We start from the raw sequence: 23,649 nt of genomic DNA, 5'->3' as shown, positions 1-23,649 counted from the left end.
CTCTCGATTTCTGGCTGTCTCTATCCAATAAATAAATAAAAATAATTTTTAAATGTTTTTTAAAAGAATATTTAAAAAAGATAAATTTATGCATCTATTTTTCTGCATAGTTACAATAAAGATAAATGAGAGATTTTAGACTTTAAAAAATTGTGAATTTTCTTTTGAAGGACCAACATATTTCTAGAACAGTTTTGTTTTAAATTTTACTGTACTAGGCCTCTTGCCTAGTCATGTTTGAGTTACAGGAATACCAGTTTCTATGGGAGAAATCTGTTGTTCAGAATCATTGTCTGAATCAGGCATCAGCAAGAATGGCACCAAATTAAAGAAAGAGCTCAAAAGGGGCTGGATGGTGGTTCACCCAGTAGAGTGCACACATTACCAGGCCTGAGGACTTGGGTTCAGCTGAGCCCCCTGGTGTCCACCCGTAATGGGGAAGCTTCAAGAGTGGTAGAGCAGTGCTACAGAAAACAGGTCCTTTTCCCTGCCTCTCTCATATATTTTTTTTAGAAAGGCAAATCTTTTTTTTAGACTTATTATTATCACTAAGATTTTTATTTTATTTTTATTTTACCTTTTTGTTGCTCTTGTTTTTTTATTGTTATAGTAGTTATTGTTGTTGTTATTGATGTCGTCATTGTTGGATAGGATAGAGAGAAATGGAGAGAGGAGGGGAAGACAGAGAGGGGGAGAGAAAGATAGACACCTGCAAACCTGCTTCACCCCTGTGAGACAACCCCCCTGCAGGTGGGGAGCCGGGGGCTCCAATCAGGATCCTTTGCCTGTCCTTGCGCTTCTCGCCACATGAGCTTAACCCACTGCACTACCACCTGACCCTCTATCATTATTATTTTTTACCAGAGCACTGGCTTATGGTGATGTGGGAGATTCAACCTGGAAATGTGAAGCCTCAGGCATGAGAGTCTCTTTGTATAACCATTATGCTATCTACCCCCACGCCTTGTCTCTCTTTCTCCCTATCTATCTCTCTTTATTTCTCTCATCCTCTATCAAAAAGAAAAAAAAAAAATAACCCTAGTGGCAAAGGGAGTGAAAATAAATAGAGATCTTGAGGACTACAAGGACAGACAAGGAAGGAAAGCAAGGATAGGTACAGTGTGAAGGGAACAAACTCTAAAATGAGAACAAACATCTTAGAATTTGAAGTTACAATAATCGAAGTCACAGCAGTTGTGAACGTAAGTCCGATTGTTGAACCTATATATCAAGTCTCTGCAGAATCTCTGACAGTCCGTATAGAATAGCTCAGGAATGCCTTCTGTAATAAGAAAGAACACAGAGAAAATGAGCCAGTGAACTTAAGTCTCTAAAAACAAATCAAACCTACCACAAGTTTCATCACTAAAATGTTAATTATGCATTGGGGTAGGTCACCAGATGTTTTTCCAGGTTCTGCTGGAAAGATGCAGAAATCACTAATTCCTGCAAGGATATTTGCCTGAGGTGCTTGACAATCTTTAAGTCTTTGTGTAACTGCTTCATTATTTTTCCTGCTAGAAGATTAGCAACTAGAGCTTTACTGTCTTCAGAGTTAAAATCTTTTGAGTTTTTTTTTTTTTTTTAATATAGCAGCCACCCACAGTAGTCCCCATTAACCATAGGGAATATGTTCTGAGATACCCCTGCCAGTACATGCCAAAAACCATAGTTAAGTCCTAAGCCCTATATATACTTTTTTTTTTTTTTTTTACCAGACCACTGCTCAGCTCTGGCTTATGGTGGTACAGGGGATTGAACCTGGGACTTTGGAGCCTCAGGCATGAGAGTCTGTTTGCATAACCATTATGCTATCTACCTCTGCCCTATATATTTTTTTCCAAATTTTTTTGCTTTTTTTTACATTTATTTTATTTATTTATTCCCTTTTGTTGCCCTTGTTGTTTTTATTGTTGTAGTTATTATTGTTGTTGTCGTTGTTGGATAGGACAGAGAGAAATGGAGAGAGGGAGGGGAAGACAGGAGGAGAGAAAGATAGACACCTGCAGACCTGCTTCACCGCCTGTGAAGCGACTCCCCTGCAGGTGGGGAGCCGGGGTTCGAACCGGGATCCTTATGCCGGTCCTTGTGCTTTGTGCCACCTGCGCTTAACCCGCTGCGCTACAGCCCGACTCCCTGCCCTATATATTTTTATTTATTGATTGATTTACTTATTCTTGCCACACCAGACCCTCAAAGGTTTCAAGACTACCTTTCTGATTCTTTTCATTTCAGATAAACAAAGAGAAGAGACCACCACTTCACTGTCCATGTGGCTTCCTGCAGTACCACAGTGCTACCATGCACGCCCTGCCAAGTGAACCATGGCTCAGCCCCCACCCCATATATATACTTCATTGTTTCCTACATATGCATAACTATAATAAAATTATTATAAGCTAGACTGTAATATATTAACAGTAGGGCTGAGGAGATAGCATAATGGTTATATAAAAAGACTTCAATGTCTGAGCCTCTGAGATCCTAGACTCAGTCCTCATAAACCAGAAGTGAGCAGTACTTTGGCAATAATAATAACAATAGCAATAATTAAATAGGGCAAAGATAGCAAATAGCTATAATAAAAGTAATATGGGTGTGGTCTCTTAAAGTATATATACTTTTTAAAGGAAATGTTATTTATTTGAGAGTGGAGGAGAAAAAAGAAAGAACCAGAGTATCACTCTGGCACATGTTATGCCGGAGATTGAACCTGATCAGGACCTCATGCTTGAAAATTCAGTGTTTCATTCACTGTACCACCTCCCACGTCACTGTATCTAATTTTTTTTCAGATAGAAATTGACCACTGGTAGGACACCAAAGTAAAAACCCTGGGTGGAGAGTGAGGGTAGATGTTCAGCTTCATGGGGTGTGTGTGTGGGGGAGGGGGTGTAGGATGGGACACAGTCTTTTGGTGGTGGGAATGGTGTTTATGTACACGCCTATTAATTTGTAGTCATATAAATCACTAAGTAATATGAGAGGGGAAAAACTGATTGATTGAATGTCTCAAACTTTTTAAAGCACAGACTGAGTGTTTTTAATACATAGGCTGAGTCTTTGATATGTTGGCTCTCTTAAAAACTTAGTCCAGGGAGAACAAAAGCAACCGGTAGCATAGCTATATGCAAATAATGTCAAAGGACATAAAATATGGTGATGGTGTGTCTGATACAGCAAATCCTAACAAAGGGATTTTTCAAAGTTAACCCAATTGCCAAACAATGTGATTATTGAAATAACTATCTATTGTCTTCTTAAACCCTAAGACGACAGGAATCTCCCACTTTGCCTATAGAGCCTATGTTTCTTCCATTCCTGGAACTTCTGTGTTGGGGCTCACTTTCCTGCATGCTTCTCTCAAGTCATACCAAATGATATTGCATCTGCTGATTACAACCTAATCAATGCAACGAGTACCATCTCAGCATGCTTCTCCTCAGACTGTGTCCAGAGACTTCAGGTATGGAATACCAACCCTTCACCCTCATCACTTGGGTGAGATCTTTCCTTTCATGGTATTCTCTAATTCCATTCCAGGAGGTTCGCTTCCTAACAAAGTCCCAAAATCTAGATATAGACCAGGTCCCATGAGATACAGCATATGTTCACATGTATCCATAAATTAGGGCAAAATATATACCTGAAAGCAAAAATACACAATAGTCTGTAGTGACTCAGTATCAAGTTCATAATGAAATAGTGTCCACTTAGACTTAGATACCCTCCTCACCTACTTCCTATTACAGTTCTCTCATTCACTCCAAAGCTAACCTCATCAAAGCAAGGACTGCAAAAGCTGAATAAGGGCAAGAAACTGGCATACTTTAATGATGACTCTTTAATCACTATCAGGCCATTCCACCAGCTGGGGCCCTAATCAGGGAGTCCTGAGATTCCCAAACAGACTTGATGGGCCTAGAACTTGAATAAATCCCTCTCTCCATTGTTACCGGTCATTTCTATCAGGAACAACAATATAGACCCCTTTGTGGGCCCCCCATAGGACCTTGCCCTCAACGTGGATCAACAATGGTAGAGAATGTTCCATCCTCCGAAGGGAGGCTGGACAACATACTCTGCTACAGCTGAGGAAGATGGGTTAATACTAGGGCAGCATAGAATGTTCCTACTCATGACCACAGAATGTGAGCTCAGATCTTACGGATACAGAGGTTACACAGGCTCGTAAGATAATCATGGGCCCCAGATCACATCAAATTGATGGGGTTTACAGTCAACAATATTTATACCCCTTTCCCATATTAGGGAGCTACTCTCTTCCCTGATCCAGCTTTCTGGTCCTTTTCCCAGCCATGACATCATCTCCCCAGACAATAACTTGGATCCATCTGCATATCAGATTTCAGGCTCAGGCAAAAAACAAACAAAAAAAAAAAAAAAAACACTAGTATAAGCTACAGGCCCTTTCAAATATAACTAAAATATGCCTACTAGCTATCTACAAAATGGAGGACCCCCAAACACTTCATCTGCACTATTCCAGCCTTTAGGTCTATGATTATTCAACAATTTGTTTGGCTTTGTATGTTAACTCTCTTTTCAGCCACCAGGTTCCAGATGCTAGCAGGATGCAACCAGACTTCCCTGGACAGACAACCCCACCAATATGCCTTGGAGCTCTGCTTCCCCAGAGCCCTTCCCCACTAGGGAAAGAGAGAGACAGACTGGGAATATGGGTCATCGACCTGTCAATGCCCATGTTCATTGGGGAAGCAATTACAGAAGCCAGACCTTTCACCTTCTGCATCCCACAATGATCTTGGGTCCATACTCCCAGAGGGTTAAAGAATAGGAAAGCTATCAGGGGAGGGGATGGGATACGGAGGTCTAGTGGTGGGAATTGTGCAAAGTTGTACCCCTCTTGTCCTATGGTTTTGTCAATGTTTCCTTTTTATAAATAAAAAAATTAAAAAATAAATAAATTGACCACAAGTAACAGAAATTGCAAAGTGAAACTGCAGATAAGAGGAGACTGCTCTGTAGAACCCCCACCTTCTTACCTTATTCCCTGTCTCATTTCCCTAATTCTTCTGTCTGCATGCACAGGGGCCATGCTGGGGGGTGGGGTGGGCCAAGAATTCTGCACTTTAGTACCTTTCCTGGACTGGCTTTAGTCTGAGATATTAAATTGCTCTCCTTAGAGTTTTTTTTAAATTTCTTTATTGGGGAGTTAATGTTTTACATTTGACAGTAAGTACAATAGTTTGTACATGCACAACATTTCTCAGTTTTCCATATAACAAAAAAAACCCACTAGGTCCTCTCCTTAAAGTTTTCTAAGACTCTCACAGTACTTCTCTTGACTCCATAACTTACGTCTATAGATGGTTAACATCATGCATTTCGCGTCCTGCTCAGCAGTACAGAAGCCATAGCCTCTTCGACAGTGGTCTGATGGGGTGCGAAGGTAGCATGTTATGCACCGGAGTGTGCTCACTGCTGGAGATTCAGAGCCAGGGTGAAACCAGGTAAGAAAGGGACTTGGGAAGAACTGGTAGGACACCAGAAATATGTGGATAGAAGTTGTGAGTGGGGAGTCACACAGTGAGTTAACCGCAGGCGGCGCAAAGCACAAGGACTGGAGTAAGGATCTAGGTTCGAGCCCCGCCTCCCACCTGCAGGGAGGTCGCTTCACAAGCAGTGAAGCAGGTCTGCAGGTGTCTTTCTCTTCCCTCTCTGTCTTCCCCTCCTCTCTGGACTTCTGTCAGTCCTAGCCAACAACAACAGCAATGGCAAAAATAATAACAAAAGCAGCAACAAGGGCAATGAAATGGGGAAAATGGCCTCCAGGAGCAGTGGATTTGTAGTGCAGGCACCAAGCCCCAGCAATAACCCTGGAGGCAAAAGAAAGATGGAAAGAAAGAAAGAAAGAAAGAAAGAAAGAAAGAAAGAAAGAAAGAAAAAGAAATCAAGAAGGAAGGGGGAAATCGAGAGGGAAAGAGAGAGACCTGTATCACTGCTTTACCACTTGTGAAGCTTCCCCCCATAGGTGGGGACCAGGGACTTGAACCAGGATCCTTGTACATTGTAACATGTGCACTTAACCAGCAGGTGCACCACCACCAGACCCCTAAGTATTTTCTTAAATTCTCTCTCAGATGCACCTAAGTAAAAAGGAAAGTAGCAGGCAGGGATAGATAGCATAATGGTTATGCAAAGAGACTTTCATGCCCAAGGCTCCAAAATCCCAGGTTCAATCCCCTACACCATAAACCAGAGTTGAGAAGTACTCTGGTGAAAAAAAAAAAGATAAAAAGAAAGAAAAGAAAAAAAAAGAAGGAAGGAAGGAAGGAAGGAAGGAATGAAGGAAGGAAGGAAAGTAGCATTTATTGAGTATTTCACTTAGGGCACATTCTTTCACTCTGTATCTGACTTAATCCTCACAAAGCCTTAGAAGTTGACATCCCCCTGTTTTTCAGATGCACTTAAGACAGTGACTGATTTATGATTAGGCAATATGTTGTAAAGGACACTCTTTCCAGGGTTTTGGATTTTGGGGGATGTAGAAGCATGGTGGAGGAGCAGTATGAAGGAACAGCAGTAAGATTTGAGCTCCTGCTGGGAGTTGGCAGGACATTGAAAAGATGAGAAAAGTTAGCAGTGAAGGCAAAGGGAGCATTCTAAAGACTGACCTTCCCTTCCCTGTAAATGTGATAGAGGCTTAGAGTACTGTATAAACATACAGAACTTCCTGGGCTCCACAGGTGTTGTCTCTGAAGCCCACTCTTCAGATCTGTGACTTACCCACAAGGTAGCAGAAGAAAGAGAAGATCAATAAGAAGTGTTTGTTCATCTTGACCCAGAGGTCCTTGTATAGGAAGAAAAGAAGTCAGGGACTGTAAGCACAGGCCTCGAGGCTACAAGGAGAAAACTTTGTTCACCACAGAGTAGGGATTATTCATGCTTAAGGAGAACCAATCACACAAGCGTTTCCTCAGGGAGCTCAAGTTCATTCTCCTTCCTCCCCACAGCAGAGAATAATGGTAATTAGTAAGTGTTGGGGCCAACAGCAAACTTTGGGCTTTTTTCATATGTTCTTCAGTATTATTATTATATATCATGTTTACCCAGTTTCACAGAGGAGGAAATTGAGACTTGGTGAGGTTGAGTATCTTACTCAAGATCACATATCTGGTGACAAATAACGCTGGTACTCAAACTCTAGACCATATTTTTTAAACACCTTTATTCAATGCCTCTTTGAGATTTTTTATTTTTCTAATGTGGTGCTAGGACCTCATGCATGTGTCATAATACGGATCTCAGGCATCAACTTTTTCTTATTCTTTCTATTTAATTCTTTATTATTAATTATTGATTTAATTTAATTTATTGTAATTGCCACCAGGGTTATCACTGGAGCTTTGTGACCCAGCAATAATCTGCCACTCCCAGTGGCCTTTTTTTCCCCCCCTTTCAATTTTATTTGACAGGACAGAGAGCAATTGAGAGGAGAGGGGCGATGAGAGGGAGACAGATAGACACCTGCAGACCTGCCTCACTACTCATGAAGAGTCTTCCCTGCAGGTGGGGAGTGGGGGCTCAAGCTCGGATCCTTGCACATGGTGATATGTGTGCTTAACAGGGTGCACCACCGCCAGCCCCCAAATTTTTATTATTTATATTGGATGGAAATAAAAATCAAAAGAGAGGGAATCGGGAGGTAGCGCAGCGGGTTAAGTGCAGATGGCGCAAAGTGCAAGGACCGGTTTAAGGATCCCGGTTCGAGCCCCCAGCTCCCCACCTTCGGGAGAGTCTCTTCACAAGTGGTGAAGCAGGTCTGCAGGTGTCTATCTTTCTCTCTCCCTCTCTGTCTTCCTCTCCTCTCTCCATTTCTCTCTGTCCTATCCAACGACATCAATAACAACAACTACAACAATAAAACAATGGCAACAAAAGGAAATAAATAAATATTTTTTTAAAAAATGGAATCAAGAGGGAAAGGGGAGATAGAGAGGGAGAAAGAGAGATCAGTAGCACTACTTCACCATTCATGAGGTTTCCCCTTGCAGGTAGGGACTGGGGGCTTGAATGGGTCCTTTATATCCTGTGCACTGCACTCAACTGGGTGCACCACCACCTGGTCTCTCTTTTTGGTTTAAAGGAAAATATAGAAAATGAGATAGGGGAAAGACTACACAGAACCACTCCACCACCCATGGGGCATCCCTTGGTGCCATAGTGGTGCCTGTGGTGTAAGAATTTGCACCCAGGACCTCAGGTGCTCTACATGGTGAGCTATCTCCCACCCTGTCTCTTTGAGACTTATTCATGTATGCGATAATATTTTTAATTTTTATTAGTGATTTAATAGTGGTTTACAAGATTGTGAGATAACAAAGGTATACAGTTCCATGCTACACCCATCACCAAAGTTCTGGATCTAATGATAGCCTGATTTAACACCAGAGTTCTCACAAACTCAGAGAGATAATTTGATTACTTTTTTTTTTCTCCCAAGTTCATGTGTTTGAATTCTCTATATTTTACATATAGGTGAAACCATATAGTTGTCTCCCAACTCTTTCCTTTTTTAAGAGATTTTATTTATTAATGAGAAAGACAGGAAGAGAGAGAGAATGAACCAGATAATCTGGTACATGTGCTTCCAGGAATCGAACTGAGGACCTCATGCTTGAGAGTCCAGTGCTTTAGCCACTGTACCACCTCCCAGACCACCTTTACTTACTTTCTAAGCATAATCACCTCCAGTTCCATTCATTTTGTCTCAAAGGATATATATCACCTTTTACAATCATTCATTCAGTAACATTCATTAAGAAATTTTACTTACTAGACACAGATCCATGTGAGGGAATAGACCAGTGATTACTAGACAAGTTCCTCACCTCGTAGGTGAGGAATAGGAGATTAAAGGAGATGAAAAATGTGTAGCCTATGACTAAGGTGGACTTCAGCCTAGAATTTCTGATTCTCACCCAGAATTCTTTCACCTTACTTCATATTTATCCTCCAAGAGTAAAGATAGTTTACTTTTTGTTGTTGTTATTGTTATCACCATGGTTTCACTGCTCTAGGCTGAATTTCTCAGACTGAAGGTGAGAGGAGAAAGAGAAGGGAAGGGAAGGGGGAGAGAAGAGAGAGGTGAGAAGGGGGAGGAGAAAGAAATACCATAGTGCCTAAACTTCCCCCAGGTGGTTCTCACCTGAGTCTCATATTTGAAAAAAGATGCCCTTCCAGGTGAACTATCTTGCTGGCCCAAGACTGTTTACTTTGTGAGGCTGTGAAATCCCTTTGGGGTAATCACACAATTTGATCTTTTGCAAATTTTCATTGTGAATACGGCCAGTTTTGTTCCTGATTTAGGTTTCTATCTCTACAATAGATGACTCTGTTGAGGTTCACCATGGGCAAAGCACTGAAAAAACTCTGAGCAGCCTAGTATTCTAAGTGCCCTAAACCTTTTTTTTTTTTTTGAGCTAATTGTACTTTGGCTAAACATAGCAGGAATCTTCCATACGGAACTGAATTAGCAACACGTTATTCAGTTGTGGAAACAAGTTCATCATAGAATGTCATGTAACATTTTTAGACAAAAATTGAATGAAATAAGGTTTTAGCTCAAATGCCACAGCATTTAGAATGTTCCTTTCTGTTGTTTTCGCCGGGCTATGTTGTTTTCGCCAGGCTGGCTTCACGGGCGGGTAACAGACGACCAGGGACTCATGGTTGAGCTGTAGGCAGTATCTCTTTATTCATGCAGGACGCAGCACAATCTAAGCCGAGCTAAGCTAAACTAACTAAAAACTACAATCTTGTCCTTATAAATATACTAGCCCAGTAGGGTGGGAACAGGATGCGATGCAGAGAGGGTGGAGAGAAAAGTGACTGGTGAAAATCAGGGTATGACAAGGAGAGGGGGCAGAGCAAAAACATATCATGAACCAGTGGGGATTGAACCAATGCCCTGGAGGGAGGGTGGTGCTTGTTAACAGTGGTTATGTAAATAGAATGAAGTGGTTATGTAAATAGAATAGTGTTAAGCAGGGGGGAATTAAACCAAATGAAACAGAAGGGGTTTTTAAAAGCATGCCAACACCTTTCCTGTGACCCTTCAGAGTATGGTGCCCGTCTGCACTTAGGAAGAAGAGAGCCAGTAATCTTAGATGAAGGAACTGGTCACTGAAAAGAATTGATCCTAGAGCAAGATTGTGAAGTCCTTAAATGTAACTTTCTTTTTTTTTAATTTTTATATTTATTTTTTTATTTATTCCCTTTTGTTGTCCTTGTTGTTTTATTGTTGTAGTTATTATTGATGTCATCGTTGTTGGATAGGACAGAGAGAAATGGAGAGAGGAGGGGAAGACAGAGGGGGGAGTGAAAGACAGACACCTGCAGACCTGCTTCACCGCCTGTGAAGCGACTCCCCTGCAGGTGGGGAGCCAGGGGCTCAAACCGGGACTTAAATGTAACTTTCTATTCTGCCATATTCTGGGAAGGATGTTAATAAGTGGATGGCATTTTTTTTCCCATGATTTTCCAAAAGGCTACCAAGAAGGGAAACACTGAAGTCTGATATTTGGGTGTATAAGGCTCTTAAGGTATTCCATCTACTGCTAATTTTCTCTGCTTGCTTGCTTTACTTACTTCAAGTTTATTTATTTATTTATTTGTTTATTTATTTATTTATTTACCAGAGCATTGCTCAGCATTCACTGGCTTATGGTGGAACAGGGGACTGAACCTGGGACTTTGGTTCCTGAGGCATGAAAGTCTTTTTGCATAGCTATTATGCTATTTCTCCAGCCCTCTTCTTTATCTGTTTAAAGAGAATAATCAGAATGAGCATAGGAACAGATAAATATCTGGGGTTAAAATTTAGGGGACTTGCAGTTTCTGTTCTTCCTTCAAGAACAGAAGATGCAGATACTTTTAGAAAGGCCTATGGAAGGGGCCAGGTCGTGGTGCACCTCATTGAGCACACATGTTGCAGTGTGCAAGGACCAGAGTTCAAGCCCCTGGTCCTCTTCTGTAGAAGGAAAGCTTCACAGGTGGTGAAGTAGTGTTGCAGGTTTCTCTCTGTCACTCTCCCTCTCTCTCTTTCCCTTCCTCTCAATTTTTGGCTTATTATCAAATAAATAAATAAAGATAATTTTTAAAAATTTTAAAAAGAAAGGCCCATGGAAAATCTTTATATGCCATGCATCAGACAAAAGGTTAATAACAAAAAACATTTAAAGAACTCACCAAATTCAGAAAATAAATAAATAAATAAATAAATAAATAAATAAATAAAACATGACCCCATCCAAAAGTGGGGTCATTAAGATCCCTGGAAGTGGCTATATTAAATTTTAATTTTAAAAAAGTGGGGGGAGGATATGGATAGAATATTCACCAAACAAGAGATCCAGAGGGCCAACATATATATGAAAAAATGCTCAGAGTCACTAATTATCAGAAAAAAAAAAGTAAAGAGAGAGAGAGATCACTTTACCTCTATGAGAATGTCACACCATCAGAAAGGACAGAAACAAGTGTTAGAGATGAGTAAAGGAGCCTTTCTGTGCTGTTGATGGAAATGTAAATTGATCCAACCACTATGGAGAGCAGTCTGGAGAAATCTCAGAATACTAAAAATGGACCTACCCTATGACCTGGCAGTTCCTCTTCTGAGGATATATCCTAAGGAACCAAACACACTCATCCAAAGAGATCTGTGTATACTTATGTTCATAGCAGCACAATTTGTGATAGCCTGAACCTGGAAGCAACCTAGATATTCAACAACAAATGAGTGGCTAAGAAAGTTGTGGTCTGGGAGTTGGGTGGTAGCACAGCAGGTTAAGCACATGTGGCACAAAGCACAAGGACAGGCTTAAGGATCCCGGTTCGAGCCCCCGGCTCCCCAACTGCAGGGGAGTCGCTTCACAGGCAGTGAAGCAGGTCTGCAGGTGTCTATCTTTCTCTTCCCCTCTGTCTCCCCTCCTCTCTCGATTTCTCTCTGTCCTATACAACAACAGCAACAACAATAATAATAACCACAACAATGATAAAACAACAAGGGCAACAAAAGGGGAAAAAATGGTCTCCAAGATCAGTGGGTTTGTGGTGCAGGCATCGAGCCCTGGCAATAACCCTGGAGGCAAAAAAAAAAGCTGTGGTTTATATACACAATAGACTACTATGTGAAATGATGAATTTTGAAGGGGGAAACAGCATAATGGTTATGCAAGCACACTCTCATGCCTGAGGCTTTAGTGTCCCAGGTTCAGTTTCCCAACCACTACAGCCAGAGCTGAAATAGTGGCTCTGGTTTAAAAAAAAAAAAATTGATGAAGTCATCTTCTTCACCTTGTTTAGAGCTTGAAGAAATCATGTTATGTGAGATAAGCCAAAAAAAGAAGGGTGAATATGGGATGATCTTACTTGTAGACAGAACTTAAGAAACAAGAACAGAAAGGAGAAATACAAAGTAAAATTTGGACTGGTTTTGGTGTATTGCACCAAAGCAAAGGACTCTGGAGAGGGAGGGCAGGAATAGTGCTGGAAGGAGGTGCTTGGGGGTTCTGGTGCATGATGGTGGACTCTTCTGTTGTTAAGTTAGGGGGAGGGGGGTGAGAGTGTTTTGCAGAAGCCCATCATGGTGAGACAAGAAATTTTACCCATGTGCCAGTACTGTAAATTATCAAATCATGCTCCCCAATAACATGACTTTAAGAAGAGATGAGAAGGTCCACAGAGTTTTGAATCTCCTCTCTACTGGATTATTTCTAGTTAGGACTGTGATGGTTTGCATATGCATCCAGATATTGGGGGCCCTCTGACCTGCTCCTCATCTACCCACAGTACTGCATCCCTCAGATTTTCTTTTTAAAGCAATTTTTTCAGCATGGAGTATGAAAGGATTCATATTAGAGTATATTAATAGAAGCAGTACAGTATAAAAAAAAACAAAAAAAAAGAGTTTTATTGGGAACCTGGATATAACTGGCTATTAGCTTTATAACTCATGGTGTCTTTAGTTCAATTATCTCATGTATCTGTGCTGTTAGATCTTTTGCCATTTTTCAAAAGATTGATTTTATTTCATCTGAGAGAGAGAAAACAGCATTATTCCAGTGTATGTGACACTGGGGGTTGAACTCTGTCTTAGGTATGTGAGTCCTGTATTCTACTAGCTAAGCTATTTCCCCAGCCATTTGACCATTATTATGCTCCTATATAATTTTAATATTGGGGCTGGGACACAGCATAATGGTTATGCAAAAGACTCTCATCCCTGAGGCTCTGAGGTCCCAGGTTCAATCCCCAGCTCCACCATAAGCCAGAGCTAAGCAGTGCTGGTCTCTATATATAAGATAAATTTAAATATATATATTTGATATTTGGTGGTCCCATGATAGAGACCACAGTAAGTTCTGTTATTCTGACCTAACACTCTGCTTTGCGCATGCTTATGATGTGCTGAGCATATGATGACTAAATGAAGGTATAAATCTCATGTGATACCACTGTCCCTGGTTCCACCACTATATGGTCATGAGGTGGGGGGAGGGGTGAGAGGAAGAGCACCCAAAGTAATACAACCCCGGGCCAACAAGGTGTTTCACTCAGCCTCAATGTCACTAGACCTGCCTAAAGAGGCAGCAGTCAGAATATTGTGTCCTCATGATCATGGTCTCTTGCCTCTTGGGTGGGTGATGAGATCTTGATGATACCACAGATAAGCAGTCCTCTTTATTTGTGCTTCTAAATATTGCCCTTTGTCTGGGGGAATGGAATTTGGCAGAGAGTCAGAGATTGGCTTGCTTTGTTCCTGGTTTCTCAGGGGCAGCAGCAGTGATTTTCCAGAGTCTGTGTAGAAATCAAAATAAGAGGAAATGATGCTTTAAAAGAATTTGGTAGAGGGGTTCCTATCAGGAACCCTCCTAATTCTCTGCTAGTGTTCCCCAGAGGGTAACTCCCCAGGCAGGGATTGTAATGGACAGAGTGATAGGTGGAGGAGGATTGTCCTGGAAATAGGAGCTACAGAGACAGTGTTTGCTGCCTTGAAGATCCCCTGATCCCTTAACTGCTCCAAATCCCTGTCATGGAAACTTCTTTCGGACTCTTCTGTTGCTAAGTCCACAGCTCTGCCAGACACCAACTCCAGAACAATTTGGTGTGTGTGTGTGTGTGTGTGTGCGCGCGCGTGTGCGTGTGCGTGTGCGTGTGCGTGTGCGTTGGGATGGGTGGGGAGGTGATAAAGGAATCATTGGAGGGTCTAGTAATAGGCAAGTCAGCCAATACTATCTTTTCTTTTGACTGAGATGAGATCTTAATAAGTAACTCAGAATTATGCAAAAGACTCTCATGCCTGAGGCTCCCAAGTCCCAGTTTGACACCACACCATCATAACCCAGAGCTGAATAGTGCTCTGGTAAATATAATAATAATAATAATAATAATAATAATAATAATAATAATAATAATGTTACTCAGAAGAGAGATCCTCAGAGATAGGAGATAGTCCACTGGGTAGTGGGTTTGAGCTCCAGCACCATGGGTGGCATGAGGGGTGCTTCACTGATGGTACTGTGGTATCTCTCCCTCTAAGAAAAACAATGAAAATTGGACCCTGCCCCAGCTTCCAGCAGTATTGCACATGCATGAGGCCCTGGACTCATCCCCTAGAGTCTCAACAACCATATGGTTGACTTTTTTTTTTTTATAGAGACAGAGAGAATTGAGAGGAGAGGAGGAGATAGAGAGAGGAAAAGAGACAAAGACATCTGCAGGCCTCCTTTACTACATGAAAATTTCCCCCTGCAGGTGGGGACCAGGGTCTTGAACCTGGGTCCTTGCTCACTGTAATGTGTGCACTTAACCAGGTATGCCACTGCCTGGATCCAACTTTTTAAAAATATATTTTTTATTTATATTAATGAGAGAGGTACATAAAGACCAGAGCACTGATCAGCTCTGGCTTATGGTTCTGGGAGTTAAATTTGGGACCTTTGGGGCTGCAGGCATGAAATGCATTTGGCATCATGATTATGATATTCCCCAGCCCTTCATATGGTTGACTTTTTTTTTCTTTTAAATTTCTTTATTGGGGAATTAATGTTTTACACTCAACAGTAAATACAATAATTTGTACATGCATAACATTTCCCAATTTTCCATATAACAATACAACCCCCACTAGGTCCTCTGCATATGGTTGACTTTTAATTGAAAATACTAACACAGGAGTTGGGTGGTGGTGCACCTGGTTGACATGTACACATGTCACAGTGCACAAGGACCCAGGTTCAAGCCCCTGGTCTCTGCCTGCAGAAGGAACACTTTGCAAGTGGTGAAGTAGGGCTGCAGGTATCTGTTTGTCTCTCTTTCTATCTTCCCTTTCCATCTTGATTCCTGTCTATATCTATCCAATAAATTAAATGAAATTAAAAGAAAAATACTACCATATAGAAATACTAACTCTGATGCTTTAAAAGAATTTGTTAGAGGGCTTCTGAGAGGAAGCCCTACTGATTCTCTGATGGTGTTCCCCAGAAGGAGATTCCCAAGGTAACTGGTCAGAACTTGGTTGGTAAAATACACTGAAAAAAACTTCTTGTTTGAAAAATATATATGTATGTTCACAAAACTCACTTTACAGTCCTACTTATATTGAAAGCTGAGAAAGACTTCCATAGGCAAAAGTGAAGTATATTAAATGGATCCCACTGGTTATGAATCAATAAATGATTTTCTCTTTAAACTTCAATAATGGGTGCTTCTATTCAAAACATAGTATTTCACAAGTAGAAATACAAAGAGACAAAAGAAGCAGAGGGTTTCTGATATCTGTTTTCTAGTAGTCAGGATATAAGGACCCATCCATATATAACTGACACTTTGGGTTTTTTTAATATTTGTTTATTTATTTCCCTTTCTTTTTCACCAGAGAACTGCTCAGCTCTGGCTTATGGTGGTGCAAGAAATTGAACCTAAGACTTCAGAGCCTCTGGCATGAGAGTCTCTTTGTATAACCATTGTGTTTTCTACTCCTGCCCTATTTCTTTAGTTTGGAAATGACAGGAATTGGCACGGAAGGGGGAGATAGCACCCAATTCTCAACCAATCTCAGTGAATCAGAATTCAACTAGTTCCTGACTGTTCATCCAGCTAAGGCAAACTAGAAACTCTTTTCTGAACCTTTGTATCTTCAAAGCCCATTATAGTTGATACTATTATTAATCTCCCCACCTTTCTCAACACCTCAAGTCAGATCTAGGCTTTGAGGAAGTTAACTTTTTGCAGGGTGTTTGATAGTTTTCATAGTTGACAAATATAAGCTTCCTCCTTTCATAAGCTTTAGTACCTTTCACCTTGAATAACACATTTGGATTGTATGAGTCCACGTATATGAGGACTTTTGTTTCTTTACAAGTAATGTAAAGTTATAATACTAATAAATAAGTTATAGTACTGTAAAGGTATTTTCCCATTAATTTTTTTTATTTATTATTATTGTGAGTTGAGGTAAGGGGGAGTCCAAGACATGTTCTGCCATTTCATGAAGTGCTAGGGAATCACACACAAAGAGTCTCAGCATGCAAGGTGTGTGCTATCTGCTGAGCCACTCTCCTGGGCCTCTTTTGTTTTTCTCAATCATATTTGATATGTGTTTTAACAACTATTTAATTTAAAAACAAATAAAGGGAGTAATTGGTGCACGTGGTAGAGTACACATATTACCATGCACAAGGACCTGGGCTCAAGTCCCTGGTTTCTACCTGCAGGGAAAAAGCTTCACAAGTGGTGGAGCTGTGCTGCAGGTGTCTACCTCTCCCTCTCCCCTTCCTAATCTCCCTCTATCCCCACTCTGTCTCTGGCCACTTAAAAAAGAAAAGAAAAGAGAGAGAAAGAGAGAAAAGAGCCACTGGGGCCAGTGGCATCATTGTCCAGGTACCAAGCCCCAGTAATAACCCTAGTGGCCAAAGAAAGAAAGAAAAAAATCTGAAGGCAGACTACACAAATTTCGCTTCTGCTTACATTTGTCCTGAAACTTTTCTTCCCTGTACCACAGTAGGTGCACATCAGTGTTTACCCAGAGAATCTCAGAGTACAGCTGGCACCCTGAGTTTTGTTTCAGGTACTTCAATCCAAGTGAGACAAAAATAAATTTGAGATTATCCTGAGGAGGATGACTAGATTAGTGAAGAGAGCTAAAAGGAGCAAAGGTGTCCAGATCTTGGTTTAGAAACTTCTAAAAGGTTAATATGTGGGAGAGAATTCTGACGTTACCTGCAGAACACAAGAATAAGTTATACAACTATGAATAGAGAAGAGGAAGAGGAGAAGAAAGGAAAGGGCAGGAGAGGATATAGAGCTATCTTGGATAATTTCAAAAATGTCAAAGGGCAATGAGACTCCAGTTGGTGGCCTGGCGCCAGGAACACTGAGGTACTATCTGTCCCTGAAATTCCATGATGACATGACATCAATGAGTTGTCTAAGGACAGATAACAGGAAAAGAGCAACCAGCACCTTCCATAAGAAACTGACCATGGTGAAGCATCCTGGGATGCTTGTTCCCTTTCGGCTAGGCATAGTCCTTCTGGCCTGCACAAATAAAGGTGAGTCCTGGGGAGCTAAGAACAGTTGGTTGTTAGTTAATAAATGGGCAGGTATTGAGGAAGGGAAAAATTTCAAGTGTAACTCTTGGGGCTTTGGCAGATACGTGTGTGATCATGACAAGATTTTTCTTCTTTACACAGGTGAACTTCAGCAACATATACATGGTATGATTATGTCTAGCCTGTGGTAAATTGTTTACATACGATATACTTAGAAGTAACCATTTGGGGGCCTGGATGATGGCACACCAGGTTAAGCTCACATGGTACCAAGTGCAGGGACCATTCAAGGATCCCGTTTCAAGCTCCCAACTCCCTACTCGCATGGGGGTTGCTTCACAAGTGGTGAAGCCGGTCTGCTGGTGTCTGTCTTTCTCTCTCCCTCTCTATCTCGCCCCCTCAATTTCTCTGTATCCTATTAAGAAAAAAATATATATATGTCTGCCAAGCAGTGGATTTGTAGTGCTGGCTCCAACCCCCAGTGATAACCCTGGAGGTAGAAAAGGAAAGGAAAGGAAAGGAAAGGAAAGGAAAGGAAAGGAAAGGAAAGGAAAGGAAAGGAAAGGAAAGGAAAGGAAAGGAAAGGAAAAGTAAGCATTCTCTCCACCTGCAGTGGGAACTGTAACCCATTAGTATGATGGACTTCTAGAAGTTTTACCTCCCCTGCCCATGCCCCATCCCCTGACCAGTTTAGCCCATTTCTTAGAATTAAGGAGCTAACATTATCTTCTTTCCTCCCTTTGCCCTATTACTGGAAAAACTCATCAAATTGGATAAGAGGTGCATTCCTTGGGATCCATGGATAAATCTTAGAGGGCTTTTTTTGAAGCCATATGCAACTTTGAGTTATGTCTGTACAAGGTATCTTTCACAAAATTATCAAAGGAATTAATGACCCAAGAAAGGTTAGGAACGACTAAAGCAATAGTAAATTCCCTTTCTTCTTTTTGTCTCTTTTCTTTCCTTTTCTGTTTTCCTTTTTTGCTTTCTTTCCTTTTCCTTTCCTTTTCACTTTTCTTTTTCCTTTTAGGTAGATGGGAGAGTGACCAAAGCACCACTCTATAATCCATGAAGCTTCCCTTGGTGCCATGTGTTCCCATGTATTACCAGGGTCCAGTGCAAAACCCTGTGTTTAGAAAGACACACACTCTTCAGGGTGAACTACCTACTGGCCTCAGCAGTGAGCTCCAGTAGTAAATCCCCCAGGCATGAGAACCTTCTCCAGACTGAAGCACCTTTTTCTGTGTCTGACAGAGACTTCAATTATATGTTACCAATGTGGAAAATACCATCTTGGCTTTTGCTATAATGACTTGAGCTACTGCAGTCTGAAGTACCAGCAGTCCTGCGCTGTTGAGAACATTTACATACTTACACGCAAAGGTAAGTAGAGTACAGAGTGATGGAGAACAAACCACCACCTCCCCTTAAAGGTGGTGGTGTTCTCTTGTCCTCAGAGTTTGTAGGTGAGGGGGGTGGGTAAGGTCCTGTAGAAGAGATGGCAAAGATGAAGAGGAGATTAGGACAGGGGTAATAATTATTCAAAGAGACTCTTGTGCCAGAGGCTCCAAAATCCTAGGTTTAATCCCTAGCACCACAACCACAACCCAGAGCTGAGCAGTGCTCTGGTAAAAAACAAAAACAAACAACCAAAAAAAAACAACTCAATAGGAGATTAATGTTCCTTATCAGCTAGTGAACCTCTCTGGGTTAGTGGCTATCACTCAATCTTATAACTCATTTGTGTCTAAAGGGCTGTTAGTGAGGATCTAAGGGAAGGTTTTTCCTAGGAACCTAAGAATATGGTAGGAATAAACAGCCATCTCAGTTGAATTTCTTCTTTTTCACCTTCTCAGGGCGAAGTTTGTATTATTTTTCAAAACTGTCATGTATGACCAACTGTGAAGACATCAACTTTTTGACCTTTAGCAAGAGGACAGAGATCATCTGCTGTAAGCATAGTAACTATTGCAACCTCCCTGATGGAGCCTAATTCTGTATCTCTCCTGGAATTAGGATTATTCTTCAACTCCTGCCCCAAGTCTTTTTTGCTTTTTTCCTTCAAACCAATGGCAAGAGAGAGTCATGATGGTGAAGATAGCCACCAGAAGAAGGAACCATGGAGGTAGCTGAGTCTCACCAGTTGTGAACATGAGACCGGATTTTTGTAAACTGCATGCCTTTGGTAGGGGTTTTTAATTCCTTTTTTTTTTTTTAAGGTTTTTATTTCCTTATTATGGTTTTTGCCATGAATAGAGTTGCACTTAGAATTGATTATTTGTTGAGACTGAGGAGGTGATTAAGCATGTGAGGCCCCAGTTCGATCCCTGACACCTCATATGACACTTTAAGGCTGTCCATGGTTAGAAAGCTTAAAGTAAAAAAAATAATAATAAAATAGAAGCAGAGTGTGAATCAAGGGTTTCTGGAAGTGAGATCCACACATACAGAACAATGTTCTGCTGTTGGTTGAAGCTGCTAGAAGGTCTGAGGCAGGTCTAAGTGAAAGGACAACTAGTTGGCCAAAACCCACTTTCCCTACAGGTCTAGGAGTGAGGCAGATTGGATGTTGTGGAGAAGAAACTATCATGGAGAAGACCTGTGTGTGTGCTTTCCTCTGTGCTTGCTCTCTCCTACCTGTCTACAACCAGCCTCAGTCTCTCCCTGACTCACCTGGCACCACAGGATTCCATCTCAGGTCTCTTCCTGCAGAGCAGGGCAGGGCTAGTGCTGCTTTGAGCTGGGTAGCAGTGGTTGAAGAAGGCATTGCTGAATGCAGGAAATGTTCTTGGAGGGAACTTTTGTTTCTAATTTGACTTTTCCTACATCCTGTGCACTCCTGCTGTCCCCCAGCAGGAGCAGTGCACACACTTTGGGCTGAGTACAAAGCACCCAGTTTGGTCTCAGCCCATTACCTTTCCCTCCTGTGGAGGGAAGGGATGGGTAGTGGCTGTGCCTCTGGAAGGGCCAGGAGCAGGACAGACAGAATAGCATGCCCCACTCCTCCCACCCTTGTGCCCGTGTAGCAGGCAGAGCCAGGGATGAGAGAAGATGCAGGCTCTGGGCTTCAGGAGAAACCTTGGGAGAACTGGGAGCCTAGTTTTGGAGACTCAGAATCAGGAAAGAGCAGATTGTCCAGGACAAGCTCTCTGTGCAGGGAGAGGCGGTCCCTGTGCCCAAGGCCTGTGTGTGGCCTGCACAAAGGTCATGGTGGGAAGATGTTGGAGGCTAAGCAGCACTGGAAGTAGTACTGTGGCTATAGAAATAGGACTTAAAACCATGAGTTCCTGAGTTCAATTCCCAACAATGTGTGTGGCAGAGTGATGATTTGATTCTCTCCTGCTCTCTCTTTTGTGTTAATCTTTTTTTTTTTTAAAGATAGGCCTGGGGTCAGGCAGTAGCACAGCGGGTTAAGTGCATATGGTGCAAAGCACAAGGACCAGCTTTAGGATCCAGATTCAAGCCCCAGACTCTCCACCTACAGGGGCTCGCTTCACAGGCGGTAAAGCAGGTCTGCACGTGTCTATCTTTCTCTCCCTCTCTGTCTCCCCATCCTCTCTTGATTTCTCTCTGTCCTATCCAACAACGAGGGCATCAATAACAACAACAATAATAACTACAACAATAAAAAAGGGCAACAAAAAGGGAATAAATAAATAAATATTTTTTTGAAGTTTAAAAAAATAAAGAAAAAGAAATACTATTGAAGGGCTGAGGAGACAGGATAATAGTTATGCAAAGGACTTTCATGCCCAAGATGCTAAAGTTCCAGGTTCAGTCCCCAGCACTACTTTAAGCCAGAGCTGAGGAGAGCTCTGATAAGAAAAAGATAAAGAAGAAAAAGAGAGAGAGAAGTGCTATTGAATAATGCAAACTGTTTATATTGTCTTATTCATATTTGGGAACACAAGGGGAATTTTACTTATTTATTAATAAGTAGGGTTTATTTCTAAAATCTGTAACTTTTATTCTGACAAAAGTGTCCAAAGTCACCTGTATAAACTATTGGAGAAAAACTTGGGGGAGGGGTCAAGCGGTGGTGCACCAGATTAAGCACACATAGTACAAAGCACAAGGACCCCCACAAGGATTCTGGTTCAAGCCCCTGGCTCCTCACCTGCAGGGGGCTCCCTTCACAAGTGGTGAAGCAGTTTGCAGGTGTCTTTCTGTCCTATCCAATAAAATTGAGGGGAAAAAATGATCTCTGGGAGCAGTGGATTTGTAGTGCCTGCACTGAGCTCCAGCAATAACCCTAGAGGCAAAGAAAGAAAGAAAGAAAGAAAGAAAGAAAGAAAGAAAGAAAGAAAGAAAGAAAGAAGAGGGGAGGGGAGGGGAGGGGAGAGGAGAGGAGAGGAGAGGAGAGGAGAGGAAAGAAAAAAAGAGAAGAAAAGAAAGACTTGGGTTGCAGGAGCTTAGGATTCATGCATAGGCTATAATCAATGGTTGCTTAACGTTGTTGCACTAAGAGGATATGGCTATGTCCTGGGAAATGGCACAGGGATATATTTATTGGACCCTTAAGCATGAGGTCTTGCACTCAATCCTTGGCATCACTTATGCCAGGCTGATGCTCTGACTTTTTCTCCTCTTTTTTCCTTCCTCATAAATAAATAAATAAATAAATAAATAAATAAATAAATAAATCTTCAAGAAAAAGAAAAAGGAAGGAAGGAAGGGAAGAAGGAAAGAAGGAAGGGGCTACCTGACATGGATACATTAGACTAGACAAAACCCACACTGTTTTTTTGTTTGTTTGTTTTGTTTTTTATTTGCTCTTTTATTTATTTATTTAAAAAAGGAGACATTAACAAAACCATAGGATAGGAGGGGTACAACTCCACACAATTCCCACCACCAAATCTCTATATCCCGTCCCCTCCCCTGATAGCTTTCCCATTCTCTATCCCTCTGGGAGTATGACCCAAGGTCATTGTGGATTGCAGAAGGTAGAAGGTCTGGCTTCTGTAATTGCTTCCCCGATGAACATTGGGTGTTGTTGACTGGTCGATCCATACTCCCAGTCTGCCTCTCTCTTTCCCTAGTAGGGTGGGGCTCTGGGGAAGCAGAATTCCAGGACATATTGGTGGGGTCGTCTGTCCAGCTGTTTTATTATAGGCCCAGCTTTTCAGAAGCAGAAGCAGAAAGTGTGTTACAGGTTATGTTTTAGAGGGAAATGCACACAGACAAATGGCCTGCTGAGGACTAAAACCCACTTCCTGTTTTCCAGAAACAAAGAGATAGAAATTCCAAGGCCCTACGTCTACCTCCATAAATATCCCATGAAGCAAAGAGACTAGAAGGTAGCTCTGCTCATTGTTCAGACTACAATAAAGATCTTTGCCCTACTTTCAAACCCTGGTGTGATAGGGCTTGACTCTGTAGTACAGAAAAGCAATTTCTCATTTGACTGCACTTGTGAGCACACTTACTCCAAACTCTCCCCCCACACACACGGTGCTAGAGCTATACATCGGGAATACCTGAGTGTGGAGGGAGGGGGGTCTGTTTAGTCATCAGGACACCTTTCCACAGAGACTGCTGCTGGGATGTCTAGCCACCAGACCCACCTTATCTCCTGTGTATGTCAGCCTCCTCCATGCCTCAGGAATGGGCCTTTTTATATAGCTGCTTCCAGTCTCATCTTGGAAGTGCCCTGCAGGGCTTCCCTGCCCTGGATAGGCTGGATACCTTCTTGTGAATTTGCCAGGGAAGTAGGTGCAAGTAGTCTCTCTAGAATCCCATAGATACCTCTTCTTTTTTTTTTTAATTTTTAATTTGCTTTTTTTTTCCCCATTTATTTATTCATGAGAAAGATAGGAGGAGAGAGAGAAAGAACCAGAAATCACTCTGGTATGTGTGCTGCCGGGGATTGAACTCAGGACCTCATTCTTGAGAGCCCAGTGCTTTATCCACTGCACCACATCCCGGATCACTTTAATTTGCTTTTCCCCCCTTTTATTGCCCTTGTTGTTTTTTATTGTTGTTATAGCTATTATTATTGTTGTTGTTGTTGATATCATTGTTGGATAGGACAGAGAGAAATAGAGAG

At 41.7% G+C, this 23,649-nt stretch overlaps 2 protein-coding genes across 2 annotated transcripts in view; one reads left to right on the top strand and one right to left on the bottom strand.

Annotated features, from left to right (window-relative positions):
- Window positions 1–23,649, top strand: part of LOC103128938 (prostate and testis expressed protein 2) — a 71,436-nt gene that overhangs the window by 30,146 nt on the left and 17,641 nt on the right. Inside the window, exons 3-4 of the mRNA XM_060179883.1 lie at window positions 18,855–18,983; window positions 19,457–19,785. Coding sequence (XP_060035866.1) covers window positions 18,855–18,983; window positions 19,457–19,593 — 266 coding nt within the window. The 3' untranslated portion in view covers window positions 19,594–19,785. The remainder of the gene's footprint in view (window positions 1–18,854; window positions 18,984–19,456; window positions 19,786–23,649) is intronic.
- PATE3 (prostate and testis expressed 3) lies at window positions 1,158–8,300 on the bottom strand. Its single transcript, XM_060179771.1, has 3 exons — window positions 8,277–8,300; window positions 5,344–5,518; window positions 1,158–1,282 (listed from the first exon to the last, which is right to left on the bottom strand). The coding sequence occupies exons 1-3, from the start codon at window positions 8,298–8,300 to the stop codon at window positions 1,158–1,160; spliced, it is 324 nt and encodes a 107-aa protein (XP_060035754.1).

The sequence above is a fragment of the Erinaceus europaeus genome, chromosome 20, assembly GCF_950295315.1.
Source record: "Erinaceus europaeus chromosome 20, mEriEur2.1, whole genome shotgun sequence".
In the NCBI taxonomy this organism is placed as follows: Eukaryota; Metazoa; Chordata; class Mammalia; order Eulipotyphla; family Erinaceidae; genus Erinaceus; species Erinaceus europaeus.
Note: the sequence above shows the minus strand (reverse complement) of the source record. Positions and strands in the feature narration are given on the sequence as shown.

Coding starts and splice junctions, on each gene's coding strand:
- PATE3 (XM_060179771.1), bottom strand. CDS start 8,300: ATGAATAAGTCTCAAAGAGACAGG. Junction 5,519..8,276: donor ATAAGTCTCAAAGAGACAGG/GTGGGAGATAGC, acceptor GTGTCCTACCAG/TTCTTCCCAAGTCCCTTTCT. Junction 1,283..5,343: donor GATGTTAACCATCTATAGAC/GTAAGTTATGGA, acceptor TTCTTATTACAG/AAGGCATTCCTGAGCTATTC.